At 37.6% G+C, this 18,334-nt stretch overlaps 1 protein-coding gene across 3 annotated transcripts in view; it reads left to right on the top strand.

The window, feature by feature from the left end:
- Positions 1–17,541, top strand: part of LOC131065574 (uncharacterized) — a 29,545-nt gene extending 12,004 nt beyond the window's left edge. For all 3 annotated transcript variants that reach the window (XM_058000132.2, XM_058000134.2, XM_058000133.2), the window contains 9 exons: positions 1,363–1,596; positions 2,085–2,193; positions 2,403–2,484; positions 5,920–6,005; positions 6,191–6,294; positions 6,473–6,603; positions 6,756–6,849; positions 16,955–17,010; positions 17,155–17,541. In XM_058000132.2, the coding sequence (XP_057856115.2) occupies positions 1,552–1,596; positions 2,085–2,193; positions 2,403–2,484; positions 5,920–6,005; positions 6,191–6,294; positions 6,473–6,603; positions 6,756–6,849; positions 16,955–17,010; positions 17,155–17,272 (825 nt within the window). In that variant the 5' untranslated portion in view covers positions 1,363–1,551 and the 3' untranslated portion in view covers positions 17,273–17,541. The remainder of the gene's footprint in view (positions 1–1,362; positions 1,597–2,084; positions 2,194–2,402; positions 2,485–5,919; positions 6,006–6,190; positions 6,295–6,472; positions 6,604–6,755; positions 6,850–16,954; positions 17,011–17,154) is intronic.
- The last annotated feature ends 793 nt before the right edge of the window (positions 17,542–18,334 follow it).

Here is an 18,334-nt window from a genome sequence, read left to right as displayed (position 1 = left end):
TCTAGGCAGTGCCAAACAGCCAAAAAACTGAATTGTCTGATTTTGATGGAAATATACAGGTTAAATGGGTTTTTTTATCTTTAGTTTGTTAGTGTCATCAGATTTTAGAAAAAAGTCATCTGGGTTTAAACTGTCAGAAATGCTCTGCTTGTGCACCAGGTCAATTGAAAAAATCAAAATGATGCTAAAAAGATAACAAAGAAGAAGAATCATTTTGAGGGAAAAGCTCATGATATGACACTTTTTGTCTGAAGTGCCAACATGCGACTGGTGTGCATTTGGCCGCTTAAGTGAAAAATGTAAGCAGTACCTTAGGTGCATGCTGACATGCTAGTGGCAACTTAAGTGAAAAGCAAAAATTGCCATAAGGTATGCCACATGCTCTAAAATGCCAAAATACCCAAAGTGTCACTAATAAAATGGCCATAGCTTTTGCATATCGACTTCATTTTTCATCCTGTTTGAAGCACTGGAAAGCACTTTTTGATGGCTACAAGATGAAACAATGCTGATTTTGTTCCAGGATACAAAGGATAGATGAAATTTATTTAGAAGAATAGGTGTGTTGTTTCATGGTGTGCAGTGTATACAGGTACACTGAAAGAGGTCATGTGTTACAAAGGAAACTAAGGTCAATTCAACTTTTAGAGGAAGTCAAAGTTGTAGTGGAGATATTCATAGGGTTCAACTTGAATAAAGGAAGTGACAGCAGATGACTAGTTTGAAATCAAAGCAGCTGGCATGACCCGCAAAATGATTGCACTTCTTGGAAACTATGCAGACTGTATCAATTTTATTTAAAGCAATTTTTATTTTTTTATTTTAGCTGAATTTATTTTTAGAGAATAAGTTTTATTCTAGTGGATGAGCTTTAATAAAAACTGCTTTTAATTCTCATGCAACTTTTATGTTAAAGCAATTTTATTTTTAGAAGACATGCAATTGCATAATGCACTTTCAAACTTTTTTTTTTTTTGAGAGAGATATGTAGATGTGGCAGATTAGAAGACGTGCAATTTTATTTTTAGAAGACATGCAATTGCGTAACGCACTTTCAAACTTTTTTTAAATGTGTGTGTGTGAGAGAGAGAGAGAGAGGTGGCAGATTAGTTTATTTTCTTTGAATGTTGGAACTTCCAAAGCAAACTATTTACGTGTGAAAATAGCAAGTTTGTCCATAAAATAATCTTCAAGGGTTTTAGTTAAGTCTTTTATTTTACAAGGGAGCTTGCCTTCTAATTTGATAAAAGGTTTTACCTTGCATGCTACTCTGTTTTTTGCTGTCCTGAAAATAATAAATGAAAACCTTAACATTGTAAATATCCTTGAGTTGCCAACTATATAATTACTTTTGCATTGCAGATTCATTCCGGTTTTTCAAGGGATCTTATTGGTGAATATGAGTTGTCTGAGGTTTTTTAGTATATTGCTGGGAGGATTTGTGTGGTGTGCAGCTTATGTTGCAGTGGCCTTTCTTTGTCCAATTCCATTGCTCCATAACGGTTTTCCTTTCGTTCTCTTTCACTGAGGCAAATTCATGAAATATTAAGAATGGGCTATGCACAACTTGTCATTGGGCCTGCAGGCAGTGGAAAGGTAAGGTTCTTCCAATTCGTTGCTACTTTCTCTTAAGGCAAGGTTATTTACTTCTATTGATGCATTAACACGAAGAAGACTTAGAAACATTAGGTTTCTACAGTCTATTACAATTGTGTTTGAAGCTTTTGGATTTATTTGCTTATTGCTTTTTAACATTAATGTTTCAGATCACACTGATCCATCATCAGCATTCATTTTCCCTTATCATCCCATTGGTGGATCACAGAGTGTGATCCAAAATGTGAATATAAAAAAGCACTATAGAGTTTTATCCAAAAGCTTCAAACCCACATTGTTGTAATTTTACCAGTTACCGGAGTTGTTTAGGCATTATGCTCCGATGATACACATTTATTATCAATTGTTTGTAGGCATATCTATGAATTTGCAGTTTTAATTTATATTGAGCTTTAAATACATGTTTCTCTGAGTTTGATTTATTGGTAATGTGCTTGGTTTAATTTACTAAGATTTTATTTCTGCAGTCAACATATTGCAACAACCTACATCAGCATTGTGAAAGTATTGGTCGAACAGTGAACATTGTGAACCTTGATCCGGCTGCAGAAAATTTTGATTATCCAGTTTCTATAGGTGGGAGCTTATATTTTGTAACATTAAGTAATATATGTGAATGGTTTGAAATAACAAGGGATGGCTGTCGTATTTGAGTGCTTGCTTAAGTGATGGGCATGCCTGGAGGGTTTACTATTGATGCTTGAGATACTTTAGTTTTTGTCAAAAATTGTAGCAAAGTTTTTGATTGTTTGCTGAAATTGTGGATTCATTTTTTTATTTGGCAGATATTAGGGATCTGATTTCTTTGGAAGATGTCATGGAGGAGCTGAATCTAGGTCCAAATGGAGGCCTTGTCTATTGTATGGAGTATCCCAAAAAATTGTTTAATGCATAGCTACTTTGAAATGGATACTTTATAATCTCATCTCTGTTACCCATGCTTTAGATTTAAGGTTTAGAATCTATACATGAATAGATGAGGACAAATGAGGAATGGGATAAATAGAGAAAAGAAGGGAAAAATTTAGGATTTATCCATTTAACCATTTTAGGTACTTGAATCTCTGTTAAAGATAAGGAATCCATTCTTATATTCTATCATCTCCTCCTATGCACACAATCACGACAAACCAAATATCTCATGAAAAGAAGGAACCTATTTTAATTTTCTCTCATTTCTTCCTATGCACAATCACTAAAAATCAACTCCTTTAAGTAAAAATGGAAATTGGAATGAGAGTGAATAAGTGTTATTGAGGGTGAAAAATGAAATGGGAAGGTGAAGAGTATAAAAGGTTATTTGAGTGTTTTGAGGCCTAGGTAGCCTTTTATTATTTAGTATATGTTTTTATGATTTTTAAAAAGTTTGCTGATTTTTTTTTTCCCCTCTATCTCTCTCTCTCTCACACACAGACACACACAGAGAATTTGGTTATAGCCAATATTCTCCAGTCTCGATCTTGGACTTGACATACCTGTGATTCAATGCCTCAGTCTTGTTGACCCACCGAAGTATCCAATTTGTAGTTTCACTTGGAATTGGGAAGCTGCAATGCACTAACCTTAACTTTGTTCATGCCAACAGCATTTACGGTAATCTCCTTTTAATCTCTATAAAAATAGAGTGCAGGTAATTTCTATCCGTTTGCTTCCCACAAAATGGATGATTAAGTTCATGGATGATTTGAAAGAGTTCATCAAAGTGTGGCAGTGAACTTAAGCATTGTGTTTACTATTGGAAATGCAAATCTAACTGGGTTAAAATTCCTTGGTCTACCATGTGTCCTTGACCCCTGGGAAAACCTTGAAAATCATATTTGAAATGCATTTTCAGCAACCTTTTTGGCTATTTGTTCATCAATTTACAATCTATCTACTAGGAGGCACCCCTCAAACATTAATCAACTACCATCTTTCGCTAAACTCATTGTACAACATAGGAATCAGAATATTTGTATGTCTCTCTATATTTTAGTGACCTAATTATTTCATTATTCTTCATCGTAGCAGCCATAGGGACTGATGCTTGAAAATATTGTAATGGGTTAATTTTTGGCATCTAGGATGCAACTAATATTATTATCTTTGAACAATGAATTGTTGTCAATATAAATTAGCATAACCACAATTCTTGACCTTTTTTCTTACTTTTTACTTGTTGCTACTTAAAAGTTTTATATGCCTTAATTATAAGTTTGTAAACAAAGGGAATGGTTTTAATCTGTTGTTGAATTTAAGATTGACAATTTTCTGAATTCTGTTAATTCCTCATGACCAGTTTGAGCCAAATCTTGTTTTTTTGTCTGAAATGTCTATCAAGTGGATCTATGTAATGTCCCTTTTCTGAAATAGGATTTAATAATAAATAATAATAATTAAAGTAAAATATAAATAAATAACTAAATAATAAAATATAACATACTATAATTACAAGTTAATTAAGTTTAATGAAAAGTCAAGAGGCATGCTATGAAGAGTTGTGACTCCCTCAAACATGAGATATAAAAGGGATAAAAGTTCATTTGAAAGAGGCCAAGGAGGAAAAGAAAAGAAAAGAATGGAACATAGGAATTAAGGAAAGGTAAATGGAAGAAGAAGGAATGGGAAGGAAATAAGGAAGTGGTTCTCTCAAAAGGGCAGAAACAATGAAGGGTTGTGACTCTTTCATAAGGTGATAATTTTGATGTTTGTAACTTGTGACCATTGCAAAGGGCAGACATGATGAAGAGGTGTGACTCCTCCTCACTTGAAGATATAAGCGGGAGGACAAATTCAATTAGAGAGGGGGGGAAAAGAGGAAGAGAATAAGAGGAAGCAGCATTTAATCTATAATCTGAAGTGCAGATCTGATTTGAATGTCAAGGCAAGCAATGAGGAGATATGAACCTTAAAATGGGTGTCTCTTTTCAAAGGGATGTGTCTCCTCAATATAGTATGAAAGTGTAAGAGGAATTAGGCATTCAAAGAAGAGCAGAATTACTATACACCAAACACAATCAAGGAAGAAACAATCAGTTTCAGAATTAATAAGAATAGTCAGCAGGCTTATATATTTTCAAGTGATGGGGTCTAAATCAAGATTTAAAGATTGGCAATTTGCATTTCCTAAATATATTTCATACCTTTTTGGGAATTCTAGGGCAAAATATAGGAAATCCCAAAAGGGGACATTACACTCTATACTTGTGCTCATTTGTGGAATCATGTTCCTAAGCTCAAATAGTGCCAGTTTATTTTCATGGACTGATGCCAATAGCAGTTGATCTCCCTCCAATCCGATCAAGTGTTTCCTTCTCTATCCAAAAAGATTGAAAGACTGTACAAAGCAGGTTTATTTATATTTGTTTTAATGAGAAATGTATTCTAGCCACTCCCAAGTACATAGAAAGACACATTAGGATCAAATCACACTCCTATCGTTGGTTCTCAAACTTCACTGGGATTCTCTTGAATAATGTTGCATGCCAACTTCATTTAGGCTTTAAGAATAGCACATCATGAGAAACTGAAAGAAGTGTCATCCTCAACATTTGTGCACAATTTTAAAGGACATCGCAACATATATCTAAGTAGCCAGATATTGACCAGTGTTTTCCATGGAGTGTTCCTACAATTGCTTTTACCATCCATTTTACCTTGAAAGAATGACCTCCTGTCATTAGTATCATTTAGGTGTACAGCTGCCACTTTTCTCACAGGAACATTCTGAGAATCAATTTCAGTTTGTTATATTCTGCCTTAGGATGAAGAATACACTAAGGGTATTATTTACTTTATGGTTGTTTATTCATATTGGATGTCTACTACGAAATGGCTGTTTTTGCAGCATACATAATTATACGTAATGTAGTTAGATTTAGAGATTTGGGATTTTCGCAGGTAAACATAATATCAGTTATCTAGCTGTGGAAAGCTTTTTGATTCCAACATTTTGTGTCTTGTTTGAGACCCCCTCTTCAAGAAATTATAAAATCAAAGATATCAGTGTTTTTTAAATCTATGGCTGAACTGAGTGGATCAATCCGACAGGAAGTTACTGCAATGTTTTCCATTCAAGCTGGCAAAATCTCATGTCTGTGATCACTTGAGGACATGTTATTTCCATGACTTATTTTTGGTATCATATATGCAGTTAGTTTGACTTTAGATAACATACAAAAATGGGTGTAATAGTGTTTATATAAGCTGATAGATGGTTATATAAGAAATATGATATTCTAGTTAATATTTAGGACCATTTCAAATTAGTTAGGTGTATTGTCGTGCTCTTCTGGTTAACTATTGTTGTCTTGACTCTGAAAGACACCTTGAGGAGAATCTAGATGATTGGCTCGCAGAGCAATTGGAAGGTTATTTAGATGACGATTATCTTGTTTTTGACTGTCCGGGTGAGTGCAAAACGGTTTTTGTTTCAGAAGATATTTATTATTTTTTCCTTTATCATGATAGGCTCTCTATATAGAACATGCTAAATGGCACTTATGTCCTTAAATTCTGTGAACCTCAGTTTTACTTCAAATCAGTTTTTCTGTTTCTAATTTGAGTTTCAAAATTTTTCTTTTCTTTTATCCAGGTCAAATAGAGCTTTATTCACATGTTCCTGTATTTCGAACTTTTGTTGATCAACTCAAGCGTTGGAACTACAATGTTTGTGCTGTATATTTGCTTGATTCACAGGTTTGCTGTATATCATATTGATTGACTCTTTGTTTTTGTCTTCTATAATTGTCTTTTGGTTTTACCATTTTAATATATATTAGTTTACTAAATCAGCCTGTTTTGTTTTTTGTTGTAATAATTAATATTGTTCGCTCCCTATCTTGTGAATAGAAAACTGATAAACATCATTCTGTAGTTCGTTTCAGACATAACGAAGTACCTAAGCGGTTGTATGGCATCCCTTTCAGCAATGATTCAACTTGAACTGCCTCATGTTAATGTCCTGACAAAAATGGATCTTGTTAAGAACAAGAAAGAGATTGAAAAGTATGTATATTTGGATTTTTTGATGGTTGCTATGGTTTTCTATAATCCTTAGAGGATAGCTATTTACAGTATACATAGATGCATATTAATTATTCTTTCCTGTAAGTTTCCTTGAATCTTAATAATTTACTCCATTTTTTTTCATTAATTAGGTTTCTTGACCCAGATACAAGGTTATTGTTGTCAGAACTCAATCAACACATGGCTCCGCGCTTTGCAAAATTAAATAGGTCACTGGCAGAACTGGTGAGTTAACATAATTGTATTGAATTTCATGAAAGAAATTAGGTGAGGTAAGTCAAGTAAAGGTTATCAGATTTTCCCTTAGTATGATATATAAGTTCGTCTCATCTAATTCAACCATTAGATAAGCCATCAGATTTTCCAAGTATGATATGTAGGTTTCTCTCATCTAATTCAACTGTTAGATAAGCCATTTCAGAGTGGCCTGAAGAGCAAATTGGCTGTGTTGGTGGCCAGGTGTGCTTGTACATATGTCTGTTTTTGTGTGCATGCGCTGATATTTTTTACAAATATTGCTTAATTCATGTTACCATTCTCAGTCAGTCCATCATAAAAAAGATAACACACTTATCAGATATCAAAAGCTTACCGAGATTCAACTTTTTGATAGGTGAAGGCTTAATTATAAACAGATTTAAAGTTTTTAATTTATGGTGCAAGAGCAAGGTGGAAGTGGCAATATACTGAAGTATGTTATTATATATGTCTGATGAAATAGGTTTGTAGGTATAGAAATATATATCCAACAAGAGTACATATTCATAAATTTGGTTCCACGTGAATGGTAGGGTCTTTTATACCACATAATCACACCACTGTAGTCATATCCTTCATGCTGTAAGAGTACGTTTGTCTAAAATAATCAGTCGCTATTGAACTTTATTGTTTTTTACTATGGTCAATATCTGCCCCTGGTCATTATATAAACTTGGGTTGGAAAAAATAAGTATCATAATGTTCTTAAGGCAACCAAATGTTTGCTTGCATGATCTAAAGATTCACCTATCCATTGTTGATCTAATATGCTACCACTGTGTTCCACTCCACATTCCCTAAAAATTGGATATTAAGCATTTCTGTTGTCATAAGCCTTGGAAAAGTCATGTATTGCCCTCCCTAGTCAATTTATATATGTTTGGATTGGAACAAATAAGTACCCTCATGGCCTTCAGAGTTAATATAAAGTCAAGTTGAGGATGTAACTAAATGTTTGCTTGCATGATTTGAAGTTGCATCTCATTGTTGTTGACCTAATACACCTCCACCACCTTTACTCTCCATGTTCCCTAAGAATCACATATTAAGCATTTAAAGTTCTGAATTTTATGTCAACTGCTGTTTCAAAAACTTAGATTTGCTTTGTAATGCTTAAATAGAGAATATGAATTGCAAGCAAAAGAACAATTACAATCTTCACAAGCTATGACACCCTCCGACTTACTCGGTAAACATTCTATTCCTGAAAAAGAGATGAATAATTTCTGACCTCATAAACTTGCAGCATCATGATAGAAATGTATTGCACTTTTGTTTTGATAGGTAGAAAAGTTTTACTCTTTTAGTGAACACCTCCATACAAGGATTGCAACTGTAATTTTGAATCAGATTATAAGACAGGCTGAAAACATTTATAGCAACATCATTGATGGCTTACAAATATGGAGTAATTTAATTCTATCTCCAACCTGAAGTCACATCCAAGGAAACAGCAACCAACCATTGTATTTGAATTCACCAGAAGGAAATGAGCTGCACCAAAGGAAAGGAGCTGTGCCACAAAGAGAACCTTCAAAATCAGTAGTTCACACAGTAACAGTTCTCAGTAACAAGATTAGAAGCTGCTGCCAAAGTATCATTCTCAGACTGAATAAACCTGTGCCAAAGAACCAGTTTGTAGCAATGAGAGTATAACCTCTGTAAGTGAAGAAGGTCAATGAAACCGTTATCACAAAATCTTGCACCCTTGCTGAGCTATCAACTCAGCAACCTTGCGAAACATGGAAACAACCCTGAAGTGTGGGACCTTGTGCAAGGGGGTTGAATCTCTAGAGAAGGTCGGCTTCCTTCTCAATCCAGGTGCAGGTGTTGAACCAACTCTAACACTTCAAAACTAACTCCTAGGCCTATCCTAACAAATTGCAGAGGTAAAGGGAAGAGACAAATGCTTGAAATAAAAGGAGGTGATGTACCAAGAAGAGTTTGTTCCTCTCCCTACCCGAAGTGACACAAAAAATCAACTGAAACGCCCAGGAGATGCACAAACTTCAGTTGTATGAGTGACCCCAATGCATGTATGGAGGTTAGAATTTGTGAAGTGTCAAGAGGGGAGAAGGATTCCCACAAGTCACACTAAAAAAAACAAGAAGTTAACACAGTATATATGGAGAGAAGAGCCACAAAACATACACTTATGATGTAAAGAAACATACACAACATAAGTTGAAGGAAGGCAAGAATGTAATTTCAATTCAAACAAAGGCCAAAGGCCAAGCTTACAGTTGCAGAAATGCAAAAATAATTACAAGTCTTCAAGAGAAGAGAAAGAACATAGGAAAGCTTAAGGCAGCAGGGAGAGAACCCTTTACAATGAGGCTTAATAGCCTTTATATAGAAAAAATGGTTACAAGGGTGATCATGACCCCTGCATGTCAATCTGGAAGTGCAGGGAAGTGTATGCACTTGACTTGTACATGCAAGCAACCTGGTCATACCCACAAAGGGCAATCCTGAGAAGGTGGATTGACTAACCTTCCAAAGTTAGACATGACATAAGTCACCAAGCATGGCCCTGTACCTCCCTTGATAGAAATCCTGCCAAAAACATTTAATGCACCCTTATGGCTCCACAAAAGAAAGTGCACAAGTCACCAAAACCATCGGAGCATTAAAAGCCTCGAGTGCTGATCATGCCATCCAGAAGTGTCACCAGTCGTAAGGAAGTTTGGAGACTTTAGAAGCTTGGACTCCCGAAGTGAGGAAGACAAGGGAAAGAGCAAGGAACTTTGGAACCTCGGGGTTTCGGAGAACTTCAAAAGGCTAAGGAAAGAACTTTGGAACCTCAGGGTTTCGGAGTTCCGGGGGAAATAGAGAGAGAAGGCAAAGGGGAAAGGAACCTCGGAACCTCGGGATTTCGGAGTTTCGGGAGAGAAGAAAAGAAAGGGAGAGAAGGAGAGGAACTTCAGAACCTTGGGGTTCCGGAGTTCCAGGAAAAGAAAGGAGAGGCAGCAAAGGGAAGGAACTTCGGAACCTCGGGGTTCTGGAGTTCCGGGGAAGAAGAATAGGCCAAGGGAGGAACTTCCTCCGGACAAGGCAACACTTCACACTTCACAATTTCTTCTCTCCTTGATCGATTGAGGCGGCGCTGGTCCATAGAACATATCTCTAATCGGTTCTCATTGATGGACCAAGGGTGTCATAAAATGACAACATTTTTGGCAACCTCTGCGGGATGCTTGCTTGCTAAGCATATAGATCAATAGCCTGTGTAATCCATTGGGCACAGAGTCATAACTTCAAGATAAGAGAAAACTCTCTCCTCTGTAACCTGCAAAGGATCAAGATCAGCCATTCTAAAGGGGAACAACCTGTGCTCGTGCACTTCTTGGAAAACAAGAAACCTAACTAATATTTACATTGTTACAATAAGAGGCAACTGATGCTTTTGCCTCTATCAAAGAGGAACCTTTTGAAGGAGCTGATCCCCCTCATACCATTGTTACATTCACCATCTAGCTGCATTAGATCACACATACTACTCATGTGGTGAAAGAACACTTCGCCATTCACCTTGCCACCATAGGGAAGCCATAGAAAATAGCCACCTGAGACATCCGGGGATGCATGAAGCATGCACATAGTAGCAAGGGGGGAGTTTTTAAGGAGTTGGCTAGCATCAAAAGAACTACTCCTTGCAAAAGAGAAGGCATCTCTATTATACAAGGGGGCATCTTTTTTTTCACAATAGCCGGCCTCCTCTTGGCGTGAGTCTAAACCAAAGGAAAAGGCCTCAAACTCAAATGGTGATGAAAAGTATACCATATCTCTGTCTTGGCCTGCACAAGGGGGCTCTTCACCCAAATCAAATTGGAAACTTTGAAGCTCGGGTATACTGTTAAGTTGAGCAACCAAAAGATTGTTGGGATGACTAGCATGTTGTTGCTCAACGTCATCATACTTGGTATGTTGGTCCCAAGTGAAACATTCAAGCTTAGGCACATCATCCCTAATGCCAAAAGAAACATCTTCACCTTGAATGAAGACCTCATATTCAACATCATCACTTTCAAGGACAGGGGAGAACCAACATACATCATAATGAGATGTGCTGATATCAACACAAATCTCAGGTTTATGAGACACCTCAAAAGAAGAACTAAAATCTTTAGATTGTCTCTTTGTTTTTGTTTCCTCCTCCAGGCAACAAAATGCAACAACCGCAGGTTCATGGCACGATCCATTCGCCATGCAATCTGCAGCAAAACCATTGCCCCTTGTGCCCTCCTCAAGACTAGCTTGTTGTTCCAAAGCTACCACCGGGGGAGATGTAGACATATCCTTCTCCTCATGATCAATAAAGAAAGAAAGATTGTCAAATGAGAGGACATCGTCCTCTTCCTTTCCTTCACACTCTTGTTCAATGACCTGCTGCTGCAACTGATTGTTCTCAAAATCCTCCTGCAGCTTTGTCAATTCCTCCTCCTTTAGAGCATATGAAGACTCACCAATGGCTGATTGAATCCCTTCGTCATGATGAGGGTAGGAACCATCCATCCTCCATACAACAGGTCCGCCCTTAAAAAGGGAGATAGCATCAGGAAAGGCCCTAGGTGGTGGGGTGTTTTGCAAAAGGCACTGAGGAGAAGGCTCTTGTATAACAACCGCTGGAGCTTCCCTTGAATCTTGGAATTTTTAAACTAGGGGGGGTAGTTGAAGGTTTGGGAGGTCTCCCCTGCCAGAAGCTTGGGATTTCAAACTTAGGAACCCTAGGAGCAGAAACCTCCTCCTGTATGAGCTGCATCTCTATGGTTGCTAGTTGCTTAATTTCTTCCTTCCTAGCAGAGGCAAGCTGCCTTGCAAGGAAGTCCTTATGTTGTCTTTGGGCTCCCATCTGTTGTTGTTGAAGCTGAGCCTGATAAGCAAGCTGATCCTGTTGTAAATCCCACTCCTGTTGTCTCTTCAACTCCTCCTACTGCTTGGTAAAATCAAGCAACACACTTTTGATTTTTGCAATTTGCCTTTTTTCGTCCTCTTGGGGCTGGTTGGGCTGCCAAGAAGGTTGAGCAGGGGTGGGTGAGTGGCAAGCATTAGGAAAGTACCCACCTGCTGTTGAAGTGAAGTTATTTGGCATGAAACTAGGAGTAGTCCTAGTTCGGCCCTATTGGTAAGGAGGGGAAAAATGGTTGGCATTCTCATAGAATGGGGGTGAATAGAAGTTACACCCATGATATGAACTCATTTTAAAGCATTTGAAAGAGATGGAGCTTTTTTAACAAAATGCTTAAAAGAGCAAACAGACCCTCTCAACCAGAGACTGATAACATACCATAGATCCACCAAATGATTGCAGAGTCACCAAGTGCTTGAAAGATGTTGCCTCCAAAGGCTTGATGAATTGAAGAACACATCGAACCTTCACTTGGCTTGGGCTTAGGACTGCATGACTTTGGAGCCTCGAGGTTCCGGAGTTGAGGACTTAGGCACTTCGGAACCTGGGGGTTCCGGACTTGCGAACTTCGGAACCTGGGGGTTCCAGAGTTCTAGAGTTGGTGACTTGGGAACCTGGGGTTCCGGGGTCCAAGAGTTAGGAACTTCGTATGAACAAGAACTGGACTTTGAGCAGAGTCGCCAAGTGCTTGAAAGGTGATTGCCTCTAAAGACTGAAACACTAAGAATTAACACTGAATCCTTAGCATGTATGTCGAACTAAGTCCCATCGGGCCTGCCAAAAACTGTTATCACAAAATCTTGCACCCTTGCTGAGCTATCAACTCAACAACCTTGAAGTTTGGGACCTTGTGCAAGGGGGTTGAATCTCTGGAGAAGGCCAACTTCCTTCTCAATCCAGGTGCAGGTGTTTAACCAACTCAACCCTTCAAAACTAACTCCTAGGCCTATCCTAACAAATTGCAGAGGTAAAGGGAAGACATAAATGCTTGAAATAAAAAGGAGGTGATGCACCAAGAAGAGATTGTTCCTCTCCCTACCCGAAATGACACAAAAAATCAACTGAAACACCCAGGAGATGCACAAACTTCAGTTGTATGAGTGACCCCAATGCATGTATGGAGGTTAGAATTTGTGAAGTGTCAAGAGGGGAGAAGGATTCCCACAAGTCACACTAAAAAAAACAAGAAGTTAACACAGTATATATGGAGAGAAGAGCCACAAAACATACACTTATGATGTAAAGAAACATACACAACATAAGTTGAAGGAAGGCAAGATTGTAATTTCAATTCAAACAAAGGCCAAAGGCCAAGCTTACAGTTGCAGAAATGCAAAAATAATTACAGGTCTTCAAGAGAAGAGAAAGAGCATAGGAAAGCTCAAGGCAGCAGGGAGAGAACCCTTTACAATGAGGCTTAACAACGTTTATATAGAAAAAATGGTTACAAGGGTGATCATGACCCTTGCATGTCAGTCTGGAAGTGTAGGGAAGTGCATGCACTTGACTTGTACATGCAAGCAACCTAGCCATACCCGCAAAGGGCAATCCTGAGAAGGTGGATTGACTAACCTTCCAAAGTCAGACATGACCTAAGTCACCAAGCATGGCCCCGTACCTCCCTTGATGGAAATCTTGCCAAAAACGTTTAGTGCACCCTTATGGCTCCACAAAAGAAAGTGCACAAATCACCAAAACTGTTGGAGCATTAAAAGCCTTGAGTGTCGATCACGCCATCCGAAAGTGTCGCCAGTCGGAAGGAAGTCTGAAGACTTCAGAAGCTCGGACTCCGGAAGTGAGGAAGACAAGGGAAGGAGCAAGGAACTTCGGAACCTTGGGGTTCTGGAGTTCGTGTGAACTTCAAAAGGCTAAGGAAAGAACTTTGGAAACTCGGGCTTCCGGAGTTCGGGGGAACTAGAGAGAGAAGGCAAAGGGGAAAGGAACTTTGGAACCTTGTGGTTCCGGAGTTCCGGAGAGAAGAAGGGAAAGCGAGGAAGAGAACTTCGGACCTTCGGGGTTCCGAAGTTCCAAAGAAAAGAAGGAAGTAGGGCTAGGAGGGAACTTCGGAACCTCGGGATTCCAGAGTTCCGGGAAATTGCGCAGAGGAACTTCGGAACCTCGAGGTTCTGGAGTTCCGGGGAAGGGAAAAGAAAGGAACCTCAGAACCTCGGGGTTCCGGAGTTCTGGGAGAGAAGAAAAGAAAGGGAGAGGAGAGGAACTTCGGAACCTCGAGGTTCTGGAGTTTCGGGAAAAGAAAGAAGAGGCAGCAAAGGGAAAGAACTTCGGAACCTCAGGGTTCCGGAGTTCCGGGGAAGAAGAAGAGGCCAAGGGAGGAACTTCCTTTGGACAAGGCAACACTTCACACTTCATGATTTCTTCTCTCCTTGATCAACTGAGGCAGCGCTGGTCCATATAACATATCTCTGATCGGTTCTCATTGATGGACCAAGGGTGTCATAAAATGACAACAAAAACCATCAGCATTCTGTCTATATTCTAGAGCTCACGATTTGGGCAGTATTATTCATGCCAAAGAGAGCTAGCCTTGCCGAAATGAATCCCACTACTAAGGAAGAGGCTTTTGCAGGAGCCATAAGCTATGCCATAACTCACAGCACTATGGGCGAATGAATGTTGTGCAGAAATATTAGATCCGCCTGAAGGAGGACCTCACGCAAATAGCAGAAGTTGCGTCCAATAGAAGATTGGAATATATTAATGAATCGAGCCCTTAAGAGGTCCTGTGCTAAACTTTGAATGCCCGTGCCAAAAATTGTTTCTCCTGCAAAATATATATGAAGCTGTCCTTGTAAAGTCTCCATGTCCCTATTATTCATTTAATTAAAATGTTGCCTAGCATAAGGAGTCTTATGCCAAAGGTAAAGAAGAAGTCCACGAACTGCCAATATAATAATCTTCACCCAAACAAAAATAGAATATAATCCCAAGCTCTCAAAAAGATATGCCCAAGCAGCCCAACCATATTAAACTGAGTTATCCCCTTAAACCTGGCATCAATCAAAGATTATAATAACGAGACTTATGCCAAAATACCACTTAATGATATATATATATATATATATATATATATATATATATATATATATATTATCAATAATATCTTGCCAGAGAGATTTGCAATAAATCCAGTAACTCTACAAATTTGTCTCAGAATGAGACTTTAGAAATTTGAAAAACTTAGCTGTGAGATCTTAGATTGAAACCTCGAACACATTGATCAATACTGTGCAATTATGAATCCTGAGATGAATCCATCCCCAAAGATGAATTGGGTTATTCCAAGGGTTTCTGTCCACAGATTTCTTGAACCGAAAGCCAGAAGCTCTCAAGCTCTCTAAGAGAAAATAATAAAACCAAGCATACACAAATGAGTCCTAATATGCCTTTTTATAATCCTCTCAAGAAGCTTCTGAAAAACTTTTCAAATATCCCTTTCTTTTCAATTTTAAACTTTGGCAAAAGGGAAATAATAAAGTTTTATTAATATTTATATCCATTGTCCAACATCAATGTAATTTAATACAAATAATCTGGAAAGCTTAGGAATTAAAACTAGTTGTCACAACATTTACTTTATTTTCCGACAACTTAATTTTAACTACTCCTTTGTATCCAAGGTCAAATAGAAGGGGACATTACAAATAACTCCATTCACACCAACATGTCAGACTAAATTTTTCTAGCTGAGTTATGGTTACAAAAATGTTGTTCTAGGGCTTCTAAAAGATTCCCTTGAAAATTTATCCAAGTACTGGTTACTATGAAGTGTGTGATTGGAGATGATTCAAGAAGGCCATTAAGATCAATCTTCTCATGTCAACAAGGCCAGTCTTGTTCTCCAGAATCAAGACCAGCTGTGTTCCCCACACATATGCCATCATATATTAACTGGTTGCTTTTGTCTTGACTCATCATTGTGGATGTCTACAAGACATTTGTGGAGGTGCTAAAAATGATTAGGGTCTCTCACACATTTAACTTCAAATTGTGTATTTAACTTGAATTTTTTAATTCTTCTTGAAGAGAAACTAGTGACTCCACAGCCTAACCATGTAAATGTAGGCAGCTCACAAGGATTTCACTAGCTAACAAACTTCGTGCATGTAAAAGAGTGAGAGACTAACTTGTGAAAGGTAATGTGTTTTCTGGAGTGGTAAAGGTTTTCTTTGCTGCAGTCAAGAAATACCATTCATCCTTGAAGGGACCCATATTTTATCACTCCCGTGTTACTCCATATTGCAATTAAAATTCAAGAAGCCATATGGAGATGTTTGTTTAGAGATTTTCACTTACCTTGTTTTTTTAGCTTCTGAATGGATATATGGAAATTTCCACTTTCCTGTCATTGATTTAGTTTTCATACACATACAGTCATTGCTAACTATAAATATTGCTCACACATGGGCTATGAGTACCTGAAAAGATCTCTTACTAACAAACGCAATGCTAGCCCAAAATGACTATCATGGATTGTCCATTACACCCTTTTAGAATCCCTAAAAATATGCAATTATAATGAACAAAATCTGAGGTTCACTCAATACCCTCCGAAGCAGCAGAAACTACCAAGCAGTCAAAAACAAACCAAGAGCATGGAAAACTTATGTTGCTTTGCATTCTTCCTGGTATCTGAGAACACCGCCATCCCTGCAGTTTCAGATTGCCTTTTTAAGCTCCCTTGAAATTGAATTTCTATCTAGCAACCAAGAGTGGGCCTGACCTAGATGAGCTTTTGTATGTTCTTATTGACATCATTCCTTTGGGGGATGAATGGTTAAATGTTATGTTCAATATTGTTATTGTTGATATTATAGTTGGGATATGCATGAACATACAAGCACACCTATGGAATCGATACACATTTTTGTACCAGTACTTGCGCTTGAGTCCTTACTGCATTAGAAACCATGCATAAAATATGGTGTTCGAACATTTTTCTTCCTTCCAAGGATTCCACATCTTTAGTGTAGCAACTATCAGGAAGCATTTACAGTAGGGGCAGTAACTGAAGGTAGTTCTTTGAAGTATTGGAACTAAAGCTTCTTACTGTATGAATTTGATTTTTGAATTTGAGAATTGAGTAGGTGTCTTGCGGCTGGGTTTTGTTTTTGAGTGTCACCTGAGAGTGGAATTGTTTTTCAGATTGATGACTACAGTATGGTGAACTTCTTACCTCTTGATATAACAAAAGAGAACAGGTACGTTCCTGTTACGATTGTTAACCATGTTATTGCAAATTATGTAGGTTATTTTGAATACCGACGATCCCTTCCAAGCTTTCTGTGAATATTCTACTTCCTATTTATGTGATATTTTCTTACAAAATATATGCAATTTTGCAGCATACAATACATCTTGTCCCATATTGACAATGCCATTCAGTTTGGAGAAGACGCTGATGTTAAGGTTAAGGATTTTGATCCCGATTTTAATGATGCAGATAATGGAGAGGATGGTTGAGTGAGAGATATCTGGTGATGATATATATTTCTCTTTAATTTTCTTTGGGATTTTTTAACACTTGAACTTTGAAAATAGCTATTATGGCTTGTAAATACGTATTTATGACCCAATCCAAACACATTGCAAGGTTGTGCTAAATTTTCTAAATCCTTTTTGATATTAGTTCATGATTTCTTTTAAAATGAATTAACACTGAACTGAAAACACCAGTTTCGTCATGTCATTTTTGAAAAAAAACATTAAATAGAAGCCTTGTATATCTGATATCTACAATTGTTTTAACTTTTCTATATAAATTCTGTTTATTAGACCAAGCTTACTAATCCATATTGAGCTATGATCCTATAGATCTTTCAGGACCTTCCATGTTATTTTCTGAAAAAGATGTTCAATGTAAGCCTTGTATGTTTGATATCTACAATTGCTTTAATTTTTGTATATAAACTCTGTTATTTCACCCGTCTCACTATCTGTATTGAGTAACAAGCCAACATTTTTCTCATCTTTTTTGGCTATTGAAAGAACAAATTATGTTATATGATTATGCCATGGCAGGGGGAAAACATGATATACCTGCGGTTTGTTGAATTTTAACACTTTCAGATTAATGTAAACTCAGAAAATCAGAATTTAATTACTAACTAAATTGATTAAATGAATAGTTTATAGTTTTCCAAATTTAAGCACAACCAAGAAAAGAACAAATAAGAACAAGACACGTTTACCCTGGGAAAACCTCCTAGGAGGAAAAACCCAGCCAGAAAAGATCCTCAGATCTGATTATGAATGATCTGATTATGGATTATATTCATATGAAGATTACAACACTTATCTCAAGTACTTGAAGGTGATTGCACTTAGGGCTGATGACGTCTTTCACAAAACTGCACTTTCACAACCAACAAGTTGTCAAATCTGCTCCCTTTAACACTTCCAACAGCAGTCAGATCCAAACCCTAGGTCTGAATTATATTGCATATGAAACCTGCACTTTGCTGGTCTGCAGCCTTTAGCACTTCAGTTCACTCTCCTTATGGATGAATTTCACACTTTAATGGC

Source organism: Cryptomeria japonica, chromosome 4, assembly GCF_030272615.1.
Source record: "Cryptomeria japonica chromosome 4, Sugi_1.0, whole genome shotgun sequence".
In the NCBI taxonomy this organism is placed as follows: Eukaryota; Viridiplantae; Streptophyta; class Pinopsida; order Cupressales; family Cupressaceae; genus Cryptomeria; species Cryptomeria japonica.
This window is presented reverse-complemented; position numbering and strand designations above follow the sequence as displayed.